The sequence below is a fragment of the Pelophylax lessonae genome (genome assembly GCF_965119305.1).
Source record: "Pelophylax lessonae genome assembly, chromosome: 3".
Taxonomy (NCBI): Eukaryota; Metazoa; Chordata; class Amphibia; order Anura; family Ranidae; genus Pelophylax; species Pelophylax lessonae.
The window spans coordinates 488,085,077-488,105,652 of record NC_138770.1 but is presented as its reverse complement, the minus strand read 5'-3'; the positions used below and the strand labels follow the sequence as shown (position 1 = coordinate 488,105,652).

The window sequence follows — 20,576 nt, the reverse complement described above, 5'->3', positions numbered from 1 at the left end:
CTGCATCTTGTAATTACTCTCCTGGATCGTAACGTTGTGTGAGCTCTTGTGTGTACAGTGGTGAATGTGTTCCCACTGCTCCGCTGATATGTCTAGGTTCAAATCTTTAGACCATGCCTTTTGTGATTTGCCTGAGTCAGGTTGGTAATTATCCCATAACATGTTGTATACGCTGGATATTATATGTCGTTGGGGTGTACTCATAGAGCACAGATGTTCGAAAGGTGTCAATGGTCTATGTAACCGAATATATTTTTAACCACCTACACCCATATTTAATATAATATTTTAATTGTATGGGAAGGTTCAGAGGACACCATCAAAGATTTTATTGAATATATGTATCACAATATCTATGATATCTCTTTTACAGCCAATTACAGCACTGTGGAAATGAATTATTTAGATTTGACAATTTTCAAACAAGATGATCATATGGCTTCCAAAACTTATTTTAAGCCCACTGACAGAAATAGTTACATCCCTATTAACAGTGGACACCACCCCAATGGCTATCAGCAGTCCCAAAGGGACAGCTGTTAAGAATAAAAAGAAGTTGCCATTTAGAAAGGGATTATCAAATACAATCTAAATTGTTAATTGAGAGGTTTGTGGATAAGGGATACAAGTCAGCACAGCTTAATAAAATACAACAAAATGTAAATAAAATTCATAGAAAAGATTTATTAAAATCTAAACCGAAACAAGAAAAAGAGTTTGGACTGGCCTTCTGTACAGAGTTTAATCAACAACATCGCCAACTAGAAAATATAATCAAAATTCATTGGCCGATTTTATTGAGAGACCCCACATATAAGAAGATTCTTCTTATATAAGAACAAGCCAAAATTTATCTACAGACTTCCACCTATTTTAAAAGACAAAATAGTTAAAAGCATCCCAGACCCCTCCCAAAAAGACTGTTACCTTTTTGAACCAGACAAGTTTTTTCAGATGTGGTAAATGCATCACATGCCGAACCTGTAAAATTAACAATAAATCAAGGAAAGTGACACATTTCAAATCTAATTCTAGCTTGCAGGGAATATGAAATAGATAAATGTATTTCCTGTAGTAGCACCCACGTCACATACCTATTGGAATGTGAATGTGGGTTGCAGTATGTAGGCAGGACTACAAGGGAACTAGGTGTCAGACTGAGGGAACATAATAATATAAAAAAAAGGTTTTTGCAAACATAGTCTGTTAAACCAGTAAATCTAAATTTTGTGGTATTGACAAAATAGAAAAGCACTGGAGAGGCACTAATATGAAGAAGGCCATCTCCTAAAATGAGACCAAATGGATCCATCAGCTCCGTAGTATGACACCTGTAGGTTTAAATGTAGAACTAGACATCAATTGTTTTATTAATGATTTAAAAAAAAAATGTTTATAAGTTTTATTATTCAGATTGAGTAATATATGTCTATGTATATTTTATCTGTATGTATATATTTATTAATTATCATTTTTGTATTTAGATTTTATTTTATGTATTTTTGGATGACACGGTCCATATATATATACTGTATATATGAAGTCTCCATTTGGGGATACCGTAGTCTTAACACAAAATATTTAGAACTAATATGTTTAAAATTGGAGATATACACCCCTAGAATGGATTATAAGTATTGGGTTAGAGGAATTATAATTTATTAGGCAAAATCTACCACTACTAGTATGTATATACTATTTCTGCAATAATAGTTAACAATGGAGTCCCAGCTAGTTCCCGGCGGATTTTCAGAAAGGTGTAGTGGGATGTTTCGGGTGTAGTAGGAGGAGTATAACTGCATAAGAGAGCATTGCACGCTAGACGTACCAGCTACAGATGACGCCTAGTGGGAGGGCGAAATGCGTCTAGCGAGGTATGAGCGTATGATGTCAGTTCTGGCTGGGGGAACGCACGCTGCACTCTGCAATAACCACTGCGATATAGCGGACTATTGTTGTTTTATATGTAAGTGGACACTTTTTCTTAATAAAGCGTTTTTACATACTTCACTATGGAAAGTCTTTCTCTTACATGTGTCACTGTGGAGGAGAGTACAGGAGGCTTAGAGGCATAGCAACCCGTTACAGCTGTCTGCTGTAATCAGGGATCCGAACCAGAACTCGGCTCCGGCCCATGAAGGTTGGCCTATGTCATGTAAAATATCCTATTACTGTTTAATGTACTGCAACAGAAAAACCGTGAGCAAAGAAAAGACAGGAGGCTTAAAAACTGTGTTTGTCCATCTCAGCAGTGAACAGCCCATAGTCCCTTTAAAAAATAAATAAATAAAAAGGTATTCATGTATTGCATAATTACAAAATGGCAATTACAAATTAAAAGTAGTACGGTAAAATGCAAGTAATCCCATTATAGTAAATAGGGAAAACCAAGCAAGGAAAGAGTTAAACCTCCCTTATCAAACTGGCTGCCAGATACAGCAGTGTCTGTAAGAAATTCCACATATTCAGTAGCAATTGTCTTCTTACAACAGCTAATCTGCAAAGATGGGGACTAGGGAGCTTCAATAGTTCTGGTCCTGATACTCTGAAAAGAATATCCAGATACTGTGGTCTGACCTAAATAGCGGAGTCCTGTGCTAACTGCAATACAGATGTGTTTTTGCAACTCTGGTAGCAGTAATGCTACAAGAGATCCCTGTATATACTGGCCAGGCTAGAATAGTATAAGTATACTAAATGGACTGCGAAAACCTGTTCTGCTAACAAAGAGGCTTCAAGTATATATAAATATTTGGCATGAATCTACCAGTAACTGATATAGAGTGTCTTCCAGTTCAAGAGAAAGAGAAAAAAAAAAATAGAGAGGAAGGAGACATCCATTCTCCTGAGGACACCAAGTGTAACTAACTGAGCAGGGGTTAGGGAGGGGGTTATAGCCTCAAGGGGGTTCGTCATCAGTTTTCTGAATGTCCATTTCTACTGTACGTACCAGTATAACCCCTGCTTATTGTCTATAAAACTGGGTCCCTTAACCACTTCTGGACTGGAAGGTTTTACCCCCTTAATCACCAGGCCGTTTTTTGCGATATGGCAGACCACCGTTCTGTCTCTATGGGGAGGGATCGTGGGTGGCTGGTGGATATCGCATCCGCCAGACCCTCTGATTGGTTCCCCCTGTGGCCAATCAGTGCATGCGCGCCCCCACTGGCTATTATACGAAATTACGTACAGGTAAGTCGTTTTGCGTAATAGAGCCGACCTCAGTATAAGCGTGGCGGCTGGTTGGCAAGTGGTTAATGGACGATAGAGAAAAGACTGGATGTATTTCTAAATGCACAGCATATCTATATGGCTATTATTATTATTAATGACATTTAATTTTACAGGTTGTTGATACAGACAGTATTTTATTGCCTTAGGGGATCAGGAAGGATTTTTGCCTTTGGAACGAATTGGACCATGCTTTATAAGAATTTTTTTGCCCTCCTTTTTATCAATTGTGGGTTTAGTTTCTGAAGATTCAGTTTTTTCTTTTCTTTTTTGTCAATAGACATGTGTTTTTTTTTAACCTATGAAACTTTAAAATATACTTTGTCATGTTTTATGTTGCTATATTCTTGTACCATACAGCTACATAGAAAATATAATTGCTATTTTTAGAAGAACCACTGTAAAATATATGTTATATCATATTATATTATTCAAACGTTTCTCATACTTTATTTCCTCTTAGGTATTGGCTTGACTCAGCTGCCAGCATTAACAACACTTAAGTTACCTGGAGGTTCAAATATAAAAGGCTGTCTGGATAAACTGATGTGTCAGCTTAAAGGAATTCCAAGCCTGTCAAACCTTGCACTTAAAAGATGGAACATGACTGACGATGATGTGAAAAAATTAGGTGACAATATTTTTCGATTTAAAAGTCAAAAAGTTGTAAAATCATAAAACTAAGTAGTTAGCAATAGCAACATCACTGCTTAACCACCTCCCACCCGACCACTGTATATATACGGCCGGGTGGGAGTCTCGTCCTTCTGATCGGACGTTCCGGAACGTCCTTCAGCGGCGCGATCTCGATGTGCCTGTGTCCCTCGGACAAAGAGCAACAAGATGTGGCAGGAGGGCCCTGTGATTGGCCCTCCTGATCACATGACGGCTGTGTCCAATCACAGCCGTCATGTAATGTAAACACAGCCGTTGTAACGGCTTTGATCTCTTCTCCTCCTGACAGATCCTGTCAGTGAGGAGAAGAAGAGAGGATCGGTACTGCAGCCGGGGGGATCAGTGAGTATTAATCACAGGGGGGTCTGTGCTGGTAATCAGAACATTGATTACCAGTGCAGCCCTGGGAGGGGGGATGCCACTAGAGCCACCAGGGATGACCACCAGGGATGCCCACCATGGCCACCAGGGATGGCAAACAGGACTCAGAGAGCCTGCCAGTGGTGCCCTCACTATCAGTGCTGCGCACCAATGTCATCTATCGGTGCTGCCCACCAGTGCCCATTATTGCCATCTATCAGTGCCACCCACCAGTGCCCATTATTGCCCACCAGTGCTGCCTATCAGTGCCGATCTGTGCCACCTATCAGTGCCATCAGTGCTGCCTATCAGTGCCCATCAGCGCTGCCTATGAGTGCCCACCAATGCTGCATATCAGTGCTATCTATCAGTGCCACATATCAGTGCTACCTATCAGTGCTCATCAGTACTGCATATCAGTGCCACCCCATCAGTGTCTCCTCATCAGTGCCTGTCAGTGCGGCGTCGTCAGTGCGGCGTCATCAGTGCTCATCAGTGCAGGAAAAAACTTATCTATTTACAAAATTTTATAACCTTAACAAAAAAACTTTTTTTTGTGAGAGCAACAGCAGGGAATTGAGACAATATTGGGTAGATGTTTTAAAACTGGAGAGTGCAAAATCTGGTTCAGCTGTGGATGGTAGACAATCAGCTACACAAACTTCATCTTGTTCAATTAAGCTTAAACATATAGAGAAATCTCTGATCTACACTGTAGATTTGCCCACTTACAAAGAAATGAAGGGTCTATAATTTTTTTTTTTTTTCCAAAAAATTTTTATTGAAAGAATTATAACAATATAAAGAATACATACAGTCTCTTATAAGTCAACGTATAGACAGTACATACAATGTACAGCAACATAGCTTATTGAAAAGTTATTACAAATAATCCAAGAGAAAACGAGTATCAACGTAAGACACGTATTGAAAGGCTTGACCTTTTAACAAACAGGAGACTCAACAGGAGTGGCCGTTAATACTAAGTCAATAGAAAAGCTAGAGACAAAACAAGTGTCAACTTGAAGCTCAATTGTATCAGATTGGAAGTACTATTCTAACCATAGTACAATAAAGTAGATAACTGTAGGCACATCTCGGTGTATGTGACTTTGAGGTAAAACAAAGGGGGTATGTTGCAAGATATCAACTGGGTTGTTAGAGAGAAGTTGATATGATAATAAATGGAAAGAAATGTCAAACATTTAAGACTATATGTAAGAGTAAGATGATTTGGTGGGAGGCGACCACTCCGGGGAGAAGAGGTCACCTACTCATCAAAATTGGGGAGGGTAGGGGGTGGGGGGAGGAAGGGAGGGAGAAGAAGGGGGAAAGGAGGGTAGGGAGTCATCGGTCTCCGCCTTGCCAGCCTGGGGGGGTTGAAAAACAATATGGTGACCGAAAATGAGAGATGGCAGTATATGGGGTTGGTGTTAGGCTTACCGCATTGTGCTCTGTAAACCTCTCTCACTTACAGCCCTTGTTTAGGGGTGAGAGGGGTCTACCGGTGTGCTGTCGGTCTTGGTGTGTGTGCGAGAAGCCAAGGGTTGTCATGATGTATGAGGCAAAGTATTAGAGGGAAAGAAAGTCATGTGGTGGAAACTGAAGGATCAGTCGTAAAAGTGGGAGTGATGGTTAGCAATGCATGGTTTTGTGGGTCTCGAAATAATTTCCAGGGAGCCCAAGTGTGAGCATAGGAGATTGTTCTATCTCGAGCGATCGCAACAAGTTCTTCTAATCTAGCAATTTTGTCCATTTTGTGAAGCCATTCCCGTTTATGTGGGATTACATCTGATTTCCAGTGGATTGGTATGCATGCTTTGGCTGCATTGAGTAGGTGTGGAGAGAGAGATTTGCAGTACCTGTAAGGTGGGACAATAGTATAGTTCAGGAGGTATTGCGCAGGAGAGAAAGGGATATCAATTTTTAGGTCTTTCGTGATGGTTTCATGGATAGATAACCAGAATGGTTGTATTTTTGGACAGGACCAGTAGATATGAATGAGTGTCCCTGTATCAGAGTGGCATCTCCAGCAAGTGTCAGTGATATCTGGGTTGTATTTATGTAGGAGTGAAGGGGTCCTGTACCATCTAGTTAGCAACTTATAGCAATTTTCTTGTGTGGATACATTGAGGGAACTTTTATGGGCAATGTGACATAGATTTTGCCATTCTTTTTCAGACAGGGAGAGGTTGAGGTCTGATTCCCATCTGGGCTTAGCTTTGTTAGTGTGTTCTTGGACTTCCGAAACCAGGAGATTGTATGTTACCGAAATAAGATGGCGTTGTGGAGTGGTGCTTGTACAAAGCTTCTCGAATGGGGTGAGGTCTCTGGAAAGGGCCCCATTATGATTCAAGGATTTGAGAAAATGTCTAATTTGAAAGTAGGTCCAATTGGGTATGGGGGAAGGCGTGGTGGGTGATTTGATCTGGAGGCGTTCTAAGAGGGATCCTTTGTCGAAAAAGCGGAAAGCTTCAATGGAGTCGTTATTCCAATAATCCCGTAGGAATGAGGAGGACATACCCGGAGGAAAGTCTGGGTTGTGTTTGATTGGGGTCAAGGGGCCTGGGGTTGAGGAAATAGATGCTAGCTTGCAGGTGTCTCTAAAGGAGGATAGGGTGGTATTCAAGAGGGGATGTTTCTTTACGGATATAGGTGTGTGTTCAGAATTGAGCCACACTAATGAATTGAGGGGAGTATTGCAGAAGGATTTCTCAAGTATCACCCAATCTTTGTTGGGTTCATGTAGAAACCAATCCAAAATTCTAGTTAGGTGACATGCCCAGTAATACTTTTGTAAATCAGGCAGGCCGATGCCTCCATCTAGTTTGGGTTTTGAAAGTAGCGCGAAAGAGAGCCTGGGTTTTTTTTGACACCAGAGGAATTTGGAGCATAAAGATTTGAAGGAGGTAAAGAAGGATTTTGGGATTTTGATGGGGATAGCTTGAAGGAGGAATAATAGACGTGGTAAAACGTTCATTTTAAGGATGGCGGCTCGTCCAAACCAAGAGAAATGTGGTCTGGACCATTTCTTAACGTCGTCTTTGATTGCTTGAAGAGCTGGGAGAAAGTTAGTGGGGAATAGTTCGTTCAGATTATTCGTGAGGTGAATGCCTAGGTATTTGATGGAAGATTGGGCCCATTGGAATGGAAAGTTCGATTTACATTGGTCTACTAATCTTTTGGATAGGGTAATGTTGAGGGCGTTTGACTTTGAGAAGTTTATTTTAAAGTTGGACAGTTTCTGAAAAAGTTTAAATTCTTGTAAAAGTGACGGGATGGAGAGGAGGGGGTCGCTAAGAAATAATAAAATGTCATCAGCAAACGCTGCTATCTTATACGTACGATGGGAGATGGTTATGCCAGAAATGTTCGGGTTTAGATCAAGTGTACGTAAAAAAGGTTCCAAGGTAAGGACAAATAGAATTGGTGATAGGGGGCAACCCTGCCTAGTCCCGTTTCCTATGGAGAAGGCGTCCGATAGGCTTCCATTGACTCTGACACATGCCTTAGGTGCGGAGTACAGAGACAGAATTAGAGTGAGTAATCAGTCCGGAATGCCAATGTGTTGAAGGACCTGCCTCATGTAACTCCAATCTAGCCTATCGAACGCCTTCTCGGCGTCGAGGGATAGCATAAAGCCCTTTACTTTATGAGAGGTCATCCAGTGATGGATATTAATAGCTTTAACCGTGTTGTCACGAGCTTCGCGGCCGGGGACGAATCCCACCTGATCTTTGTCAATTAGCATCGGGACCAGGGGTAGCAGTCTATTTGCGATAATTTTGGCGAAAAGTTTGATGTCTACGTTAAGTAGAGAGATGGGTCTGTAGTTAATTACTGAGGTTGGGTCCTTGTTATCCTTTGGAATTACTGATATATGTGCGTCAAGCAATCTGTGATGGGGATAAGGGGGAGAAGCTAGCGAGTTAAAGGCTTTTAGCAACGGAGACGATAGAAGGTCTGTGAAGGTTTTGTAATATGGGGCTGTGAAGCCATCTGGGCCTGGGCTTTTTCCTGCTTTTAGCTGAGAAATAGCTAGTTTGAGCTCTTCCTCTGAAAGGAGTTGTTCCAGGTTTTGGGATTGGGAATTGTTAAGAGTTTTAGTGTGGGATTTCTGAAGGAAATCTTGTATGAGGGAGTTCTGGGTGTGAATCGGGATTGAATGACCTAGGTTATAAAGCTGGGTGTAATACTTCTCAAATTGGTTTGCGATGTCTGGGGTTTTGACAAAGGTGTGTCCTTGGGTGTCTTTGATCAAATGTATGGAGGATTTGGCTCTTTTTTCTTGGAGGGCTTTAGCGAGGAATTTACTACTCTTGTTCCCAAACTCGTAAAATAATTTTTGTTGAAGGATAAATTTACGTTTAATTTTGATGTGAAGTTCCTCTAGGAGGAGTTGTCTGTTATGTACTAGTTCAAGGTACGTGAGGTGTGCTCTGGTGCTTTTTTTCTAAGGAATGGATTTTATTAATAATTGCTTGAGTACGTGCTTGATGCGCTTTCTTCTTTGAAGATTTGAGAGAAATAAGAACTCCTCTTAGTGCACATTTATGGGCTTCCCAAATCGTAATGGGGGAGATGTCATTAGTGGTATTTTCAGAGAAGTATTCTGTAATTTTATTCCTCAAATATTGGATGTCGGGTTCATGAGTGAGAAGCGTTGAGTCTAACCTCCAAAACTTGGTATAAGAGAAGTCTCCAGGGATTGAGATTGTCAGGGAAACTGGGTGGTGATCGGAGATTAGCATTGGTTCAATTGTGGCCTTTGTGATCAGGGGTAAGTCTTTTTGGGACAGGAATAGATAGTCTAACCTGGAATATCTTTGGTGAGGAGAAGAGAAAAATGTGAAGTCTTTTGTGGAGGGGTTTAGGGTACGCCAGGTATCGTGTAGGAGTAGTTCTTGGAGGGATTGACGAATTTGTTTGAGGGCTTTATATGGGAGGGATGAAGTGCCTGAGGAGGAGTCTAGGATAGGATACAACGCTACATTAAAGTCCCCCCCCAGGATTGTGATTCCTTGTTGGTTTTCAGCAAGTAAGGAGGAGATCTTTCTAAAAAAAGGTACCTGAGCAGAATTCGGGGAGTAGATGTTAGCTAAGGTGATGGGTTTCTGAGCTAAGAATCCTTTCAGGATAATGTATCGTCCGTCAGGGTCAATAAGGGAGTCAGTACATTTCCAATCAAGGTTTTTAGACATAAGGATTGCTACTCCCTTTGTTTTCCCTAAAGGGTTGGTGGCTAGGTAGGCTGTGGGGTATCGGAAGTTGTTAAGTTTTGGGGTGTTGTGTGAGTGAAAGTGAGTCTCTTGCAGATAAACTATATCCGCCTTCGATTTGTGCATAATTTCAAGGACTTGGCTGCGTTTCTCGGGTAAGTTTAAACCTTTTACGTTCAGGGATACAACCTTAACTTGGAGGGGATTGGAGATCGTCTGAGGAGGAGTTATCATGAATTTGGATCTGGAAGCTATTCTTGGAGAGAGTTGTGAGAGCGGTCACTTACAGTCAGCTTAGTGTGACCGGATGGCAGAGACCGATGGGGGAAGGGGGCGGGGGGGAGAGAGCTGAAGGGAGGAGGGTGGGACAGAAGGGAAGGGGGAGAGGGGTGGAGTATTTAGGTGGAGGGGGAAAACCGAAGTATAGAGTGTGAGAAACAATCACACCTATCTGAATATACAGATATCGGAGGTGTAGACAGATGAGGCGATCAGCTCGACTCTGTCTGTCTTGTGGGGTGAGCGGTTGGCAAATGATCGAGGTAAACAAAAAATGAAGGAATCATGAGCCGGCCGGCCCGAGAGATATGGGGGAGGGAGATTTGAATGATCTTTCGTGTTAACAAGAGTAAAGGATTTGGAAGTGAGTTTGGGGATATACAGGGAACTAACCCTTCTGAGACATTTCTGCAGGGTGAGGGCAAGTAACCGATTCGAAGCCACATGGGTAGGAGGTACCATTATATGATTAAAGGGGAGCCTGAGATTAATGAATTGATAAGAGGTGGAGGTGGGGAGATAGTGAATTGCATATATAAAACATCATAGTCATAGTGTATATAAGACATTAAAGTCATAGTGTATATAAAACATTAAAACATTAAAGTCATAGTGATGTAGTGAGATACCCTCCCCCTCCCCTCTTCCTTCCCTCCTCCCTCCATTCTCAACCTTCTTCCCATCTCATAACATTCTCTTTCTTGTCTTATTGATATACCTATAAACAATCTGTATCGTATGCGTCAAGAGGAGGTTTAGTGATGATCCCTCCCAGGGTGCGGGGTGGAAGTGTAAGAGACAGGGGGAATAGTGCTGACCACTCTAACCTGCTTGGGAGACAATAGGGCCGGTTCCCGTGGTTGTACTCAAGAATGTTAAATGCAAGGGGTAATGTGGCCCAGGATATTCCCATTCGTCTATTCAGGCGGGCGGACACTATAAAGTTGTTTAGGGATACCTTTCGCACAAGGGTCGGAGCAATTTTATAGGTGTCTATGTATTAAGTTTTTGATGTCAGCCTCCTCATCTTCCTGGGAGCCTTTCTGTTTGATATTACTTCCCTCTTTTTTTTTTTTTCCTTTTCCCTCCTATTTTCTTACCTTAAACCCCTTCCCCCCCCTCTCTCACAGTCCACACCCCGAAAAGAGGATCCAATAGTGGGGTACGCATTAAGCAGGGTATAGTATGTGTGTGGCGAGACCGTAAAGAATGTATTCTTCTAGGGCTCAGCAGCAAAAATCCCTTAAAAGAAAAAGAAAAATGGATGGAGGTATGGCAGTCTCTGTTGTGTGGGTTTGCAAAATACGAAGACGGGTAAGTCCATTTATAAAGGTTAATCGTGTGGTGTAGAGTACATTACCCATCCTTGGTCACGATCATCAGAAGAAAGAGGGTATGTATGCGTCTGGAAGTTCATAATCTCAGGTGGTACCACTGATGTATGTCCGGACCTCCGTTCTTGAGTAGCTCGAAATCTGTTGGAAAGAGCAGATGGGGGCAAATAGGGAGTGTGGGCAGGGATAGATGGAGAAAGCGGAAAAATAAGAGAAAGGCAGACAAGTCAGGTTGAGGAGTTCTACTCTTGTCTTGGTCGACGATGCACTGGGGAAGCCGTGGGGCTCAGGAAGACTTGGCTCCTTAAGGGGTCGGGGGATTCACTGCCGTGTGATGATACTCTTGGTCGTCTAATGTGTAGATCATCCCTCTCCGGTACTGCATCCATTGAGGTCGATCTTCGTAGCCTTTGGGTGTTAAGAGGTCTGTACCAATCAGGCAGGTCAATGAGCGGTATGTTCATTGCATTGCAGAAATTAATGAGTTCTTCCGGAACCCTCAGGTTAGCTGTGCGACCGTTTGCCGAAGCTGATAGGCAGAACGGAAATTTCCATCAGTACTGGATGTTTCTGGATCTTAAGGAGTCTAGCAGAGGCCGCAGATCTCTTCTGCGTTGGAGGGTTATCGGGGAAAGATCCTGGAAGATCTTTATTTCCGTGCCATGGTATAAGAGGGAGCGTCTGTCTCTTGTTCTCCTTAGGACATCTTCCTTTAGTTTGAAATTGACTACACAACAGATGATGTCCCTTGGGGGGTCGGTATCCCTTGGTTTGGGTCGCAGAGCTCTGTGGAGACGTTCAAATTCAATGGGGGTTTCAAGAGGTCTTCCCAAGACGTCATTAAAGATGGCGGTGGTAGCTCTCATGATCTGCGTCTGCTCAATCGACTCGGGTAGGCCCCTCACCCTTAAGTTGTGACGCCGACCCCTGTTGTCGAGATCCTCCAGTTGTCTTTGCATGTCTCTGAATTGGGTATCGTGAGAGTGCATTGTGTCAGTCAGGGAATGAATGGATTCTTCCTGCGCTGCGACTTTATCTTCAACCTCTGACACCCTTAAGTTTATAGAGGATATTTCCCCTTTCAGTTCAATTACTGCCATGGCCAGGGAGGCCTTCAGTTCATCCGCAATGGAGCGGAGGTCTGGGAGGGTGACATATGGTAGCGGAGGAGGGGTAGTCGCTGGGGCTAGTGTGTCCATGGCTGAGGGTGTGATGCCTTGGGGTGCAGGTATTGCTTGCTCTCTTGTAGTGGAGCGAGTGTGGGTTCCCCGGGCCACGTCCGCATAGGCCTGACTTTGAGCCGGGGCCTCGCGTGATATCTGCGGCTGACGGAATAGGTCCGGTATGCTGCGGGTGCGACCCGGCGTCAGATCTCTCGGCGAGCGGGATCGGGAGGGAGAGGAGTGTGTGCTGGATCTACTCATCCTTCCTAGGTGTACGGGAGATGAAAGATCGCTCTTCTTAAGGCTGATTTCTCTCGAGCTGGCCGGGAGCTAGGAGATTAGGCGGCCATCCACGATCAGCGCCAAGCCACGCCCCCTATAATTTTTATCATAGGTGTATTGAGACATGTTTAGATGTATAGGTGTATAGATACAGTATATATAGGTGTATAGAGACAGAATATCAGCCAAAAATCCAGAAAAACACATGATACAAATGTTATAAATTTAGTTGGAGTTTTATAAGTAAAATAAGTATTTGATCCCCAAGCAAAACATGGCTTAGTACTTGGTGGAGAAACTCCTGTTGGCAAGCACTGAGGTAATATGTTTCTTGTATTTAAGGCGCTTTTCCACTGCATGGAACCGAACGGTACGGCTCTTAAAAACAGTACCACCTCGATTGTGGTTCCAAGTGGTACCATACCCGGTACCATATCCCACAATCCTTTGCATGCAGTCACTACTAGCCACTGATTGGTCAGAGAATCCCACCCACCCCATTGTAATCCCACCCACTTAACTTTAGTACTACTTTAGTGGAAAAGCAAACCATATGGTACCGTACCGAACCGTTCCAACACCGTACCATGCGGTACCAGCAGTGGAAAATCAAATCGGGCCAAGCAGGGCCGAGTAGAGCTGAGCCGGTACTTGCAGTGGAAAAGTGCCATTAGTGACCAGGTTCTGTGACAGGTGACATAGGCTCTAAAAAGTACTGATCATCCCGAGAGATACCTGTGGAGAGATTATCTCCAGGGCCAACAGGATTTATTCGGGTACTATCACCGATGAGCAGAAACAAGCCAGAGGAGTGTTGGAACGCTTGTATGACCTCCTAAAATTTAGTGGTCCATACCTTGAGGCCCAGTGTGCTGTGGTGTCGTGGAGGACTATTAATTCACCTGCAGTTCATTTGGTTTTGCACCCTGGGTGTCCCCTAGGATTTATGGACTTTAATGCTTATGAATGTTTATTTGCTGTCCTGTGTCCTGGTGTTTTTGAACACTTTTATACATTTTAAGCGCTGCATTTTTTTTTCTTTCGATTTCTGTTATTGTTGCCAGCAATTCATGCTAGCTACTTTCTAGAGCCTAAGCGCAGTAGATATATATATTTTTTTTATGCATGTACAGTCATGCCAATGAAAATCTCAATGATTCAGAGAAGGGTTGGGAAAAAGTGCTGTGGTCAGATGAGACCAAAATTTAGCTCCTTGGTATGAACTTGAGCTGTTGGGCTGTTTCTCTGCTAAGGGTACAACTTTGCTGAGGGGCAGTGGCAGAACTACCAGGGTTACAGCAGTCGCATTTGCGACTGGGCCCTAGAGTCCTGCCACTGTAAAAGGGCTCTTACATCCCGCCACTCTGGGATAGGGGGACGGTGGCTGGTGCTCGCCCACTGCCTATTCTACTTAGAGCCGAGAGGGTAGTACACTCTTCAGCTAAGGGTTGGCTCAGGCTGAGCACTGTCACCGCGGACCGCCCTGCCTATCCTCTCCGCCTCGCCTATCCTCTCCGCCCATAGCTTCAGAGAGAGAAGCCATGTCGGGAGGGAAACTAAAAGGAGAAAGTCAGCTGACAGCTAATAGAGTGCAGTGGGAGGAGCTTTCCGCTCTTTGAGGAGACCCTATGTTAGCAGAGGTATCCCTGGGGCACATGAAGGAAGGAATCAACTGACAATATAACAGAATATGTAAAAAGGAAATCAAGGATGCAAAAATTCAAAGGTTAGGTCTGAGCATGTAGGCCCTTTACAAAATAATCAGGAGTGGGTAACTGGGGACAAAGAGAAAGCAAATGTATTAAATACTTTCTTCAGCTCTGTATATACAAAGGAGCATGGGGGAGCTCATGACCATAATGAGGATGGTATTGACACAGCCCCAAATGATCCACAATGGCTCAAAAGTGATATAGTCCAGAAATATTTAGACAGAATAAGGGTGGATAAACCGCCTGGACCAGATGGCATCCACCCACGCATCCTAAAAGAATTGAGCGCTGTAATTTCAAAGCCTTTGTTTCTAATTTTTAGGGACTTGTTAAGGACTGGAATAGTACCACTGGATTGGCGTAGGGCCAATGTGGTGCCTATATTTAAAAAGGGATCAAAGCCTTTGCCAAGTAACTATAGACCTGTTAGTTTAACTTCTATAGTCGGGAAGAAACTGGAGAGTTTAAAAAAGACCACATAGATGAGTTCTTGTTGGAAAAAATATTTTAAGCAACAGACAGCATGGATTCATGAAAGACAGAAGTTGTCAAACAAACCTGATTTCTTTTTATGAGGAGGTAAGTAAAACCTTGGACAGAGGGGTGGCTGTGGACGTAGTATACTTGGATTTTGCAAAAGCGTTTGACACAGTTCCCCACATACGGCTAATATGTAAGGTAAAGTCTACTGGCTTGGAAAGATCTGTTTGTAATTGGATAGAAAATTGGTTAAAAGATAGAATTCAGAAAGTAGTGGTTAATGATTCTTACTCCGATTGGTCTAAGGTTATCAGTGGTGTACCCCAAGGTTCAGTGTTGGGACCCTTACTTTTTAATAGCTTTATAAATGATATAGGGTCTGGGATTAAAAGTACCATTTCAGTCTTTGCAGATGACCTCAAGCTTTGCAGTGGAATAACTTCCTTACAGCATGTCTCCAACTTACAAGCTGATCTCAATGCAATGCTCGTTGGGCAACTATGTGGCAAATGAGGTTTAATGTTGATAAATGCAAAGTTATGCACTTTGGGGCTAAGAATATGCATGCATCATACATACTAGGTGGAATAGAACTGGGGGATTCCATAGCGGAGAAGGATCTGGGTGTTCTTGTAGATCATAAGCTTAATAATAGCATGCAATGCCAAGCTGCCGTTTCCAAAGCAAGCAAAGTCCTTTCTTGTATTAACAGAGGCGTGGACTCCAGAGAGTGAGATATCATTTTGCCCCTGTAGAAATCATTAGTAAGACCTCATCTGGAATATGCAGTTCAGTTTTGGGCACCAGTTCTTATAAAAGGATATCGGGGAACTGGAGAAAGTGCAGAGAAGGGCAACCAAACTGATAAGAGGCATGGAGGAGCTCAGCTATGAGAAACGATTAGAGGAACTGAATTTATTCTCTCTTGAGAAGAGGAGATTAAGGGGGTATATGATCAACATATATAAATACATAAGGGGTCCCTATAGTGAACTTGGTGTTGAGTTGTTCACTTTAAGGTCATCACAGAGGACAAGGGGGCACTCTTTACATCTAGAGTAGTGATAAGCCGAACACCCCCCTGTTCGGTTCGCACCAGAACATCTAACAAACATACGAACAAGTCCTCATTTTAAGGCTTAAATTTAAGTGACTATTAATCACCTGCTGGGCCAAGGATTTGAACTCGCAAAGCCTCAGCTGCTCACTTGTGAGCCTATTATTCTAACAGCTACTCCACTAGGAGCAACCGCAGACAGAGAGACTGCCTAACAATTCTCTATCTGAGATTGACAGCTATTTTATAGGGCTCTGACACCACCAGCGCCCCATAATCCATTTCTCAGGTGCAGTGAATAAATTACTGACGTCACTTCAGAAGGGACGGGACAATTAATAGGTTTTAATTAAAATCCATAATTAATATTAATCACCTGCTGGCCTGGGGATTCAAACTCACAATATTTTGTTTGGAAGTGGTTACTCTACCAGCTAGGCCAACCAGCCAGCTGATTAATCTTAGACTCTGTCTGGCTAACTAGCTTCTATCTGAGTTTGACAGCTCCCATAATCTATTGCTTTAGGTGCAGTGAATAAATTACTGACGCCAGTAATTTATTCACTGCACTTGAGCAGTGCATTGTGGGACGGCTTGTGACGTCAGGTCCCTATAAAAGAGCTGTCAAAATCAAAAGAGCGCATTCCGCAGGAAGCGTCTGGAGAAGCGGGAGCTTCTTCTTTTTTTTTTTTCCTATTTTCCGGCGGCCGGCGACTGATCATCCGGGGACAGTATTTTTTTATTTTTTTAATAAAAGGCTTTTCCAAAACTGTCATTTGTCATTATTTTTTGTACACTTTTTTGGTGAATGGGTAGGGGGTACCATGTACCCCCTATCCATTCACATAGGAGGGGCCGGGATCTTATTCCAATAAGCCTCCCCCGCAGACCCCCACAACCACAGCCCAGGGTTATGGGGAAGAGACCCCCTGTCCCCATAAACATCCAAAGCACCCACCCCCCCTACCCATGTTGAGGGCATGTGTCCTGGTATGGTTCAGGGGGGGAGCTCGCTCGCCCCCACCCCCATCCTGGCCAGCCAGGCTGTGTGCTCGGTAAGGGCCTAACTAACTCCTATCTCACGCTACACACAGTGGATGAGATAAAAGTTAGGGAGAGTATTATTAGCTTAAGCAGGCTTGGTGGTGTAGCTGGTAGAATACCTGGCTTGCAATGAAACAGCCATGAGATCGATTCTGGCCAGCCAGTGATTTATTTATTGGAATTCAGAGGTCAGAGAGTTCCTGATAATGTGGGAACTTCGAGGGAACTCGAAGTTCCCGTGAAGAAGCCCATTTGTTCGTCATTCGACGAACAAGCGAACAGCCAATGTTCAAGTAGAATTTACGTTCAACTCCAACTCGAAGCTCATCCCTAGTCTAGAGGAAAACAGATTTCATCTCCAAATACAGAAGGGTTTCTTCACTGTAAGAGCTGTGAAAATGTGGAAAAGACTCCCTGCAGAGGTGGTTCTGGCTAGCTCACTAGATTGCTTTAAAAAAGGTCTGGATTTGGGAGGGGCCTGGACGGCAATGGCACAGGATGCATATGAGCTGAGCTCCGCTCCTGTATCATCCTGTTCTCTCATCCTGCATACCCTTCACTACCCGTTTCTTACCTGCTGTCCGTGGGGAGTTCAGTGCCAGTCCTGGGACCATGTCACCGCCGCGGTAAGCTTCCTCTGCTGCCCAGCAGCTCAACAAATTCCGCCGGCAGGAGTGAGACACGGAGGCCGAAGATGGCGCCGCTCCCTCAGAGGCTCCCTCAGAGGCTCCCGCGGCCGATACCAGCAGGGTCCTAGAGGCAATCTCCGCCTGCCAAGCCAAGCTGACTACAAATATAGAGGAGGTAAAGGTGGACTTTTCACTCATTAGACAGGACATGGCTAAGCTAAAGGACAGGGTGGCAGAGACTGAGGTCCTTATTAGCAGGGCTGAGGATGTTATTAACCCCCTCCAGCATACAGCCAACACTATGCAGCGCCAGAAACAACGATTGGCCCAGAAACAAGATGACATGGAGAACAGGGCACGTCGCTGCAGTCTGCAGTGCATCGCACATTTATTGCAAAATTCCCTAATTATCGTGACCGTAATGCTATACTTCGTTTAACCCGTGAACGCAGCAATATCCCTTTTCAAAATGGCCGCATAGCAGCTTTTCCAGACTTCTCGGCGGAAGTTCGGAAACAACGTTCCCGCTTCACTGAAGTCAAAAGGCGCCTCCGCGTGCACCATTTAAAGTATGCCATGTTGTTCCCCGCCCACCTGAGAGTGGTATGCGATGACATAGCACACTTCTTTGAAGATCCGAAGATTCGTGAGCTTTTCAGGCACTTTTTTTAACGCCATATAAGGGGTCTTAGCTTATATTTACCTAGCATAAATAACATGCATGTGAAGGTTGCTTTATGTTATTAGAACTGTTTTGAGGCTTTTCTTAGGGTTCCCACCAAGGAAGATTAAAATAATTAATGAGTATTCTGTAAATACAGTATATGATTCTGACCTCACACACACACACAATAAAAATTATATATATATATATATATATATATATATATATATATATATAAATATATATATATATATATATATATATATATATATATACATACATACATACACACACACACACACACACACACACACACACACACACACACACACTCTTATTCATAGGTCTTACAAACTGTGTTTTAAAGATAATGCTAATATCTAAATTCTCCCTTTTCCAGCAACTCATTTGAAAGAAGATTTTAACAAGCTTTCATTTTTGGACCTCTCTTGCAATAATGTTGGAAGTGATGGCTGGATTTCCTTGATTGAAGCACTACAGAACATGAAGAACCTCAGACATTTTGATCTTAGCACAGAGAATATCTTCATTCCAATTGCAGATGTTTTGCAAATCCTGTGCAGTGTGGTGGGGAAGCTACCACACTTATCTTCACTTAACCTTAGTAACTGGGAACTGGATGTTTCAGATTTGTCCAAAATGAAAAATGCTAAATTGATATACAGGAAGGGAGAAGGCACATGCAAACACATTTTCAAAGTTGAGAACATTTGAAAAGGAATTGCACCTTGACCCTACATTTACATCTTTGCGTGTGGCCGCGGGTGCGGAAATTACAGCAACTCTTGCACCTGCAACCACCCTCAGTAAAAACACATTGCTCTGTGGATTAATTCTGAATGACACCCCCATGCATGTAAAATTGCAGTGCAATTTTCCTGTGGCTGCATTTTTGAAAATGCGTATGCACTTTTTTTTTTGCAGAAACGCAGGCATGGCAGTCCATTCATTTGAATGGGCTGCCATGCCTGCGCGAATGCGGCACGCACAATTCGTGGATTTGTAAAGAAATTTAGCAGGACATGAAAATCAAAACAAGCTATAGACTTTAAGTTCATCATGAACTCTGAGCAATGGCATTTTAGATTGCATAACTGGGGTTTGTAAAAAAATGATTTTTTAATACTTACCTATAAAATCCATTTCTTGAAGTACATTACGGGACACAGAGCCATAAATCATAACGTATGGGTTATATAGCCACCTTTAGAGGAAGTAATAAAGAGAGGATGACCAGCGCTACGGACTATAATATATGAAGAGAGTGTGAATAGAAGGTGTGAGCTGCCACCAATCAACCCTTGAGTGCAAGGGTGAAAGTGAAAAAATAAAGTGTGACGATTGGTATTGGCGCTACCTTAAGGTGATATAAAAGGTACAATGCCACGAATGGAAATAATAAAGGAAATTGAATACCCACAAATGTCAAAGTGTCACCAATTATTGTGAGTGAAAACTCCTTAGGAAATTAATATATAAACAATGTGTTTATTCAAATTATCAAAAATCAAATCAACAACCAATAAAGTGATATGTGAAAATAACAGGATGTATATATAATAATGTGACAAGCGTGAAATAAAGATTTCTCCCACAACCACAAGTGTATTACCAGGTTACAATTGCCTGATATATGTGCCACACATAATGTGATTGAATGGTGAAGAAATGCTGCTAAGTAGAGTCCAAACTGGCCACTAGGTGGCGTTTTCAATAATACGACCTGTACAGCGATCCACAGACAGTATAGTGATATGGAGGGGGTCTCTTCTCCGTTGCGGGGGAGCAGCTTTGAGACAGTGATGATTGCCCTAGGTGCTCACACAGAGAGAAGGCCCCATAGTGAATGAACAATCCATACAGTAATGACAAAAAGCGCAGTACACTCACTCGTTACGATAATCTGGATCAGAAAAAAGACAGTTTGCGCCGGGATGCTTCCGCGTTCCACGGCCGACAACCGGAAGTGACGTTAGACGTACGAGACTCTGCCCTACTCTGCCCTACGCGTTTCGTCAGAGGGACGTCAACTGGAGCGGTGGATATTATTCCATGCCAAGCGCCATTAATCCCTTGTACTGAAAAGTACAATGCACAGCTCTTTTGTATAAAGTTATCCTAGCATGCTCGGCGACAAACAGAGAGACAGACACACACTGTCGATGTCCATAGTAGCAGTCCTGCTTAAGGCAGCACTCCTGTTTATTTTATAGTCCGAGAACAAAAGGGGGTCACAGGGGAGGAGGCGTCAACACAACCAATCACAGACATGTATACTTTCAAAAGTACAATAGGAAAGGGGAAGGTATGTTTATGGAGAAACACGACAGTGTGCACGAGACTCCAACTGCCAAGTGAAAGCGAAACAAAGTAACATGGCTGCCAGACACTATCATGGATTCTCTTGGACTCGGCCATGCTAATTC

At 43.1% G+C, this 20,576-nt stretch overlaps 1 protein-coding gene across 1 annotated transcript in view; it reads left to right on the top strand.

Annotated features, from left to right (window-relative positions):
* NLRC4 (NLR family CARD domain containing 4) overlaps positions 1-18,958 on the top strand; it is a 200,985-nt gene extending 182,027 nt beyond the window's left edge. The window contains exons 8-9 of the mRNA XM_082251347.1: positions 3,695-3,862; positions 18,530-18,958. Of these exons, the coding sequence (XP_082107473.1) occupies positions 3,695-3,862; positions 18,530-18,864 (503 nt within the window). The 3' untranslated portion in view covers positions 18,865-18,958. The remainder of the gene's footprint in view (positions 1-3,694; positions 3,863-18,529) is intronic.
* The last annotated feature ends 1,618 nt before the right edge of the window (positions 18,959-20,576 follow it).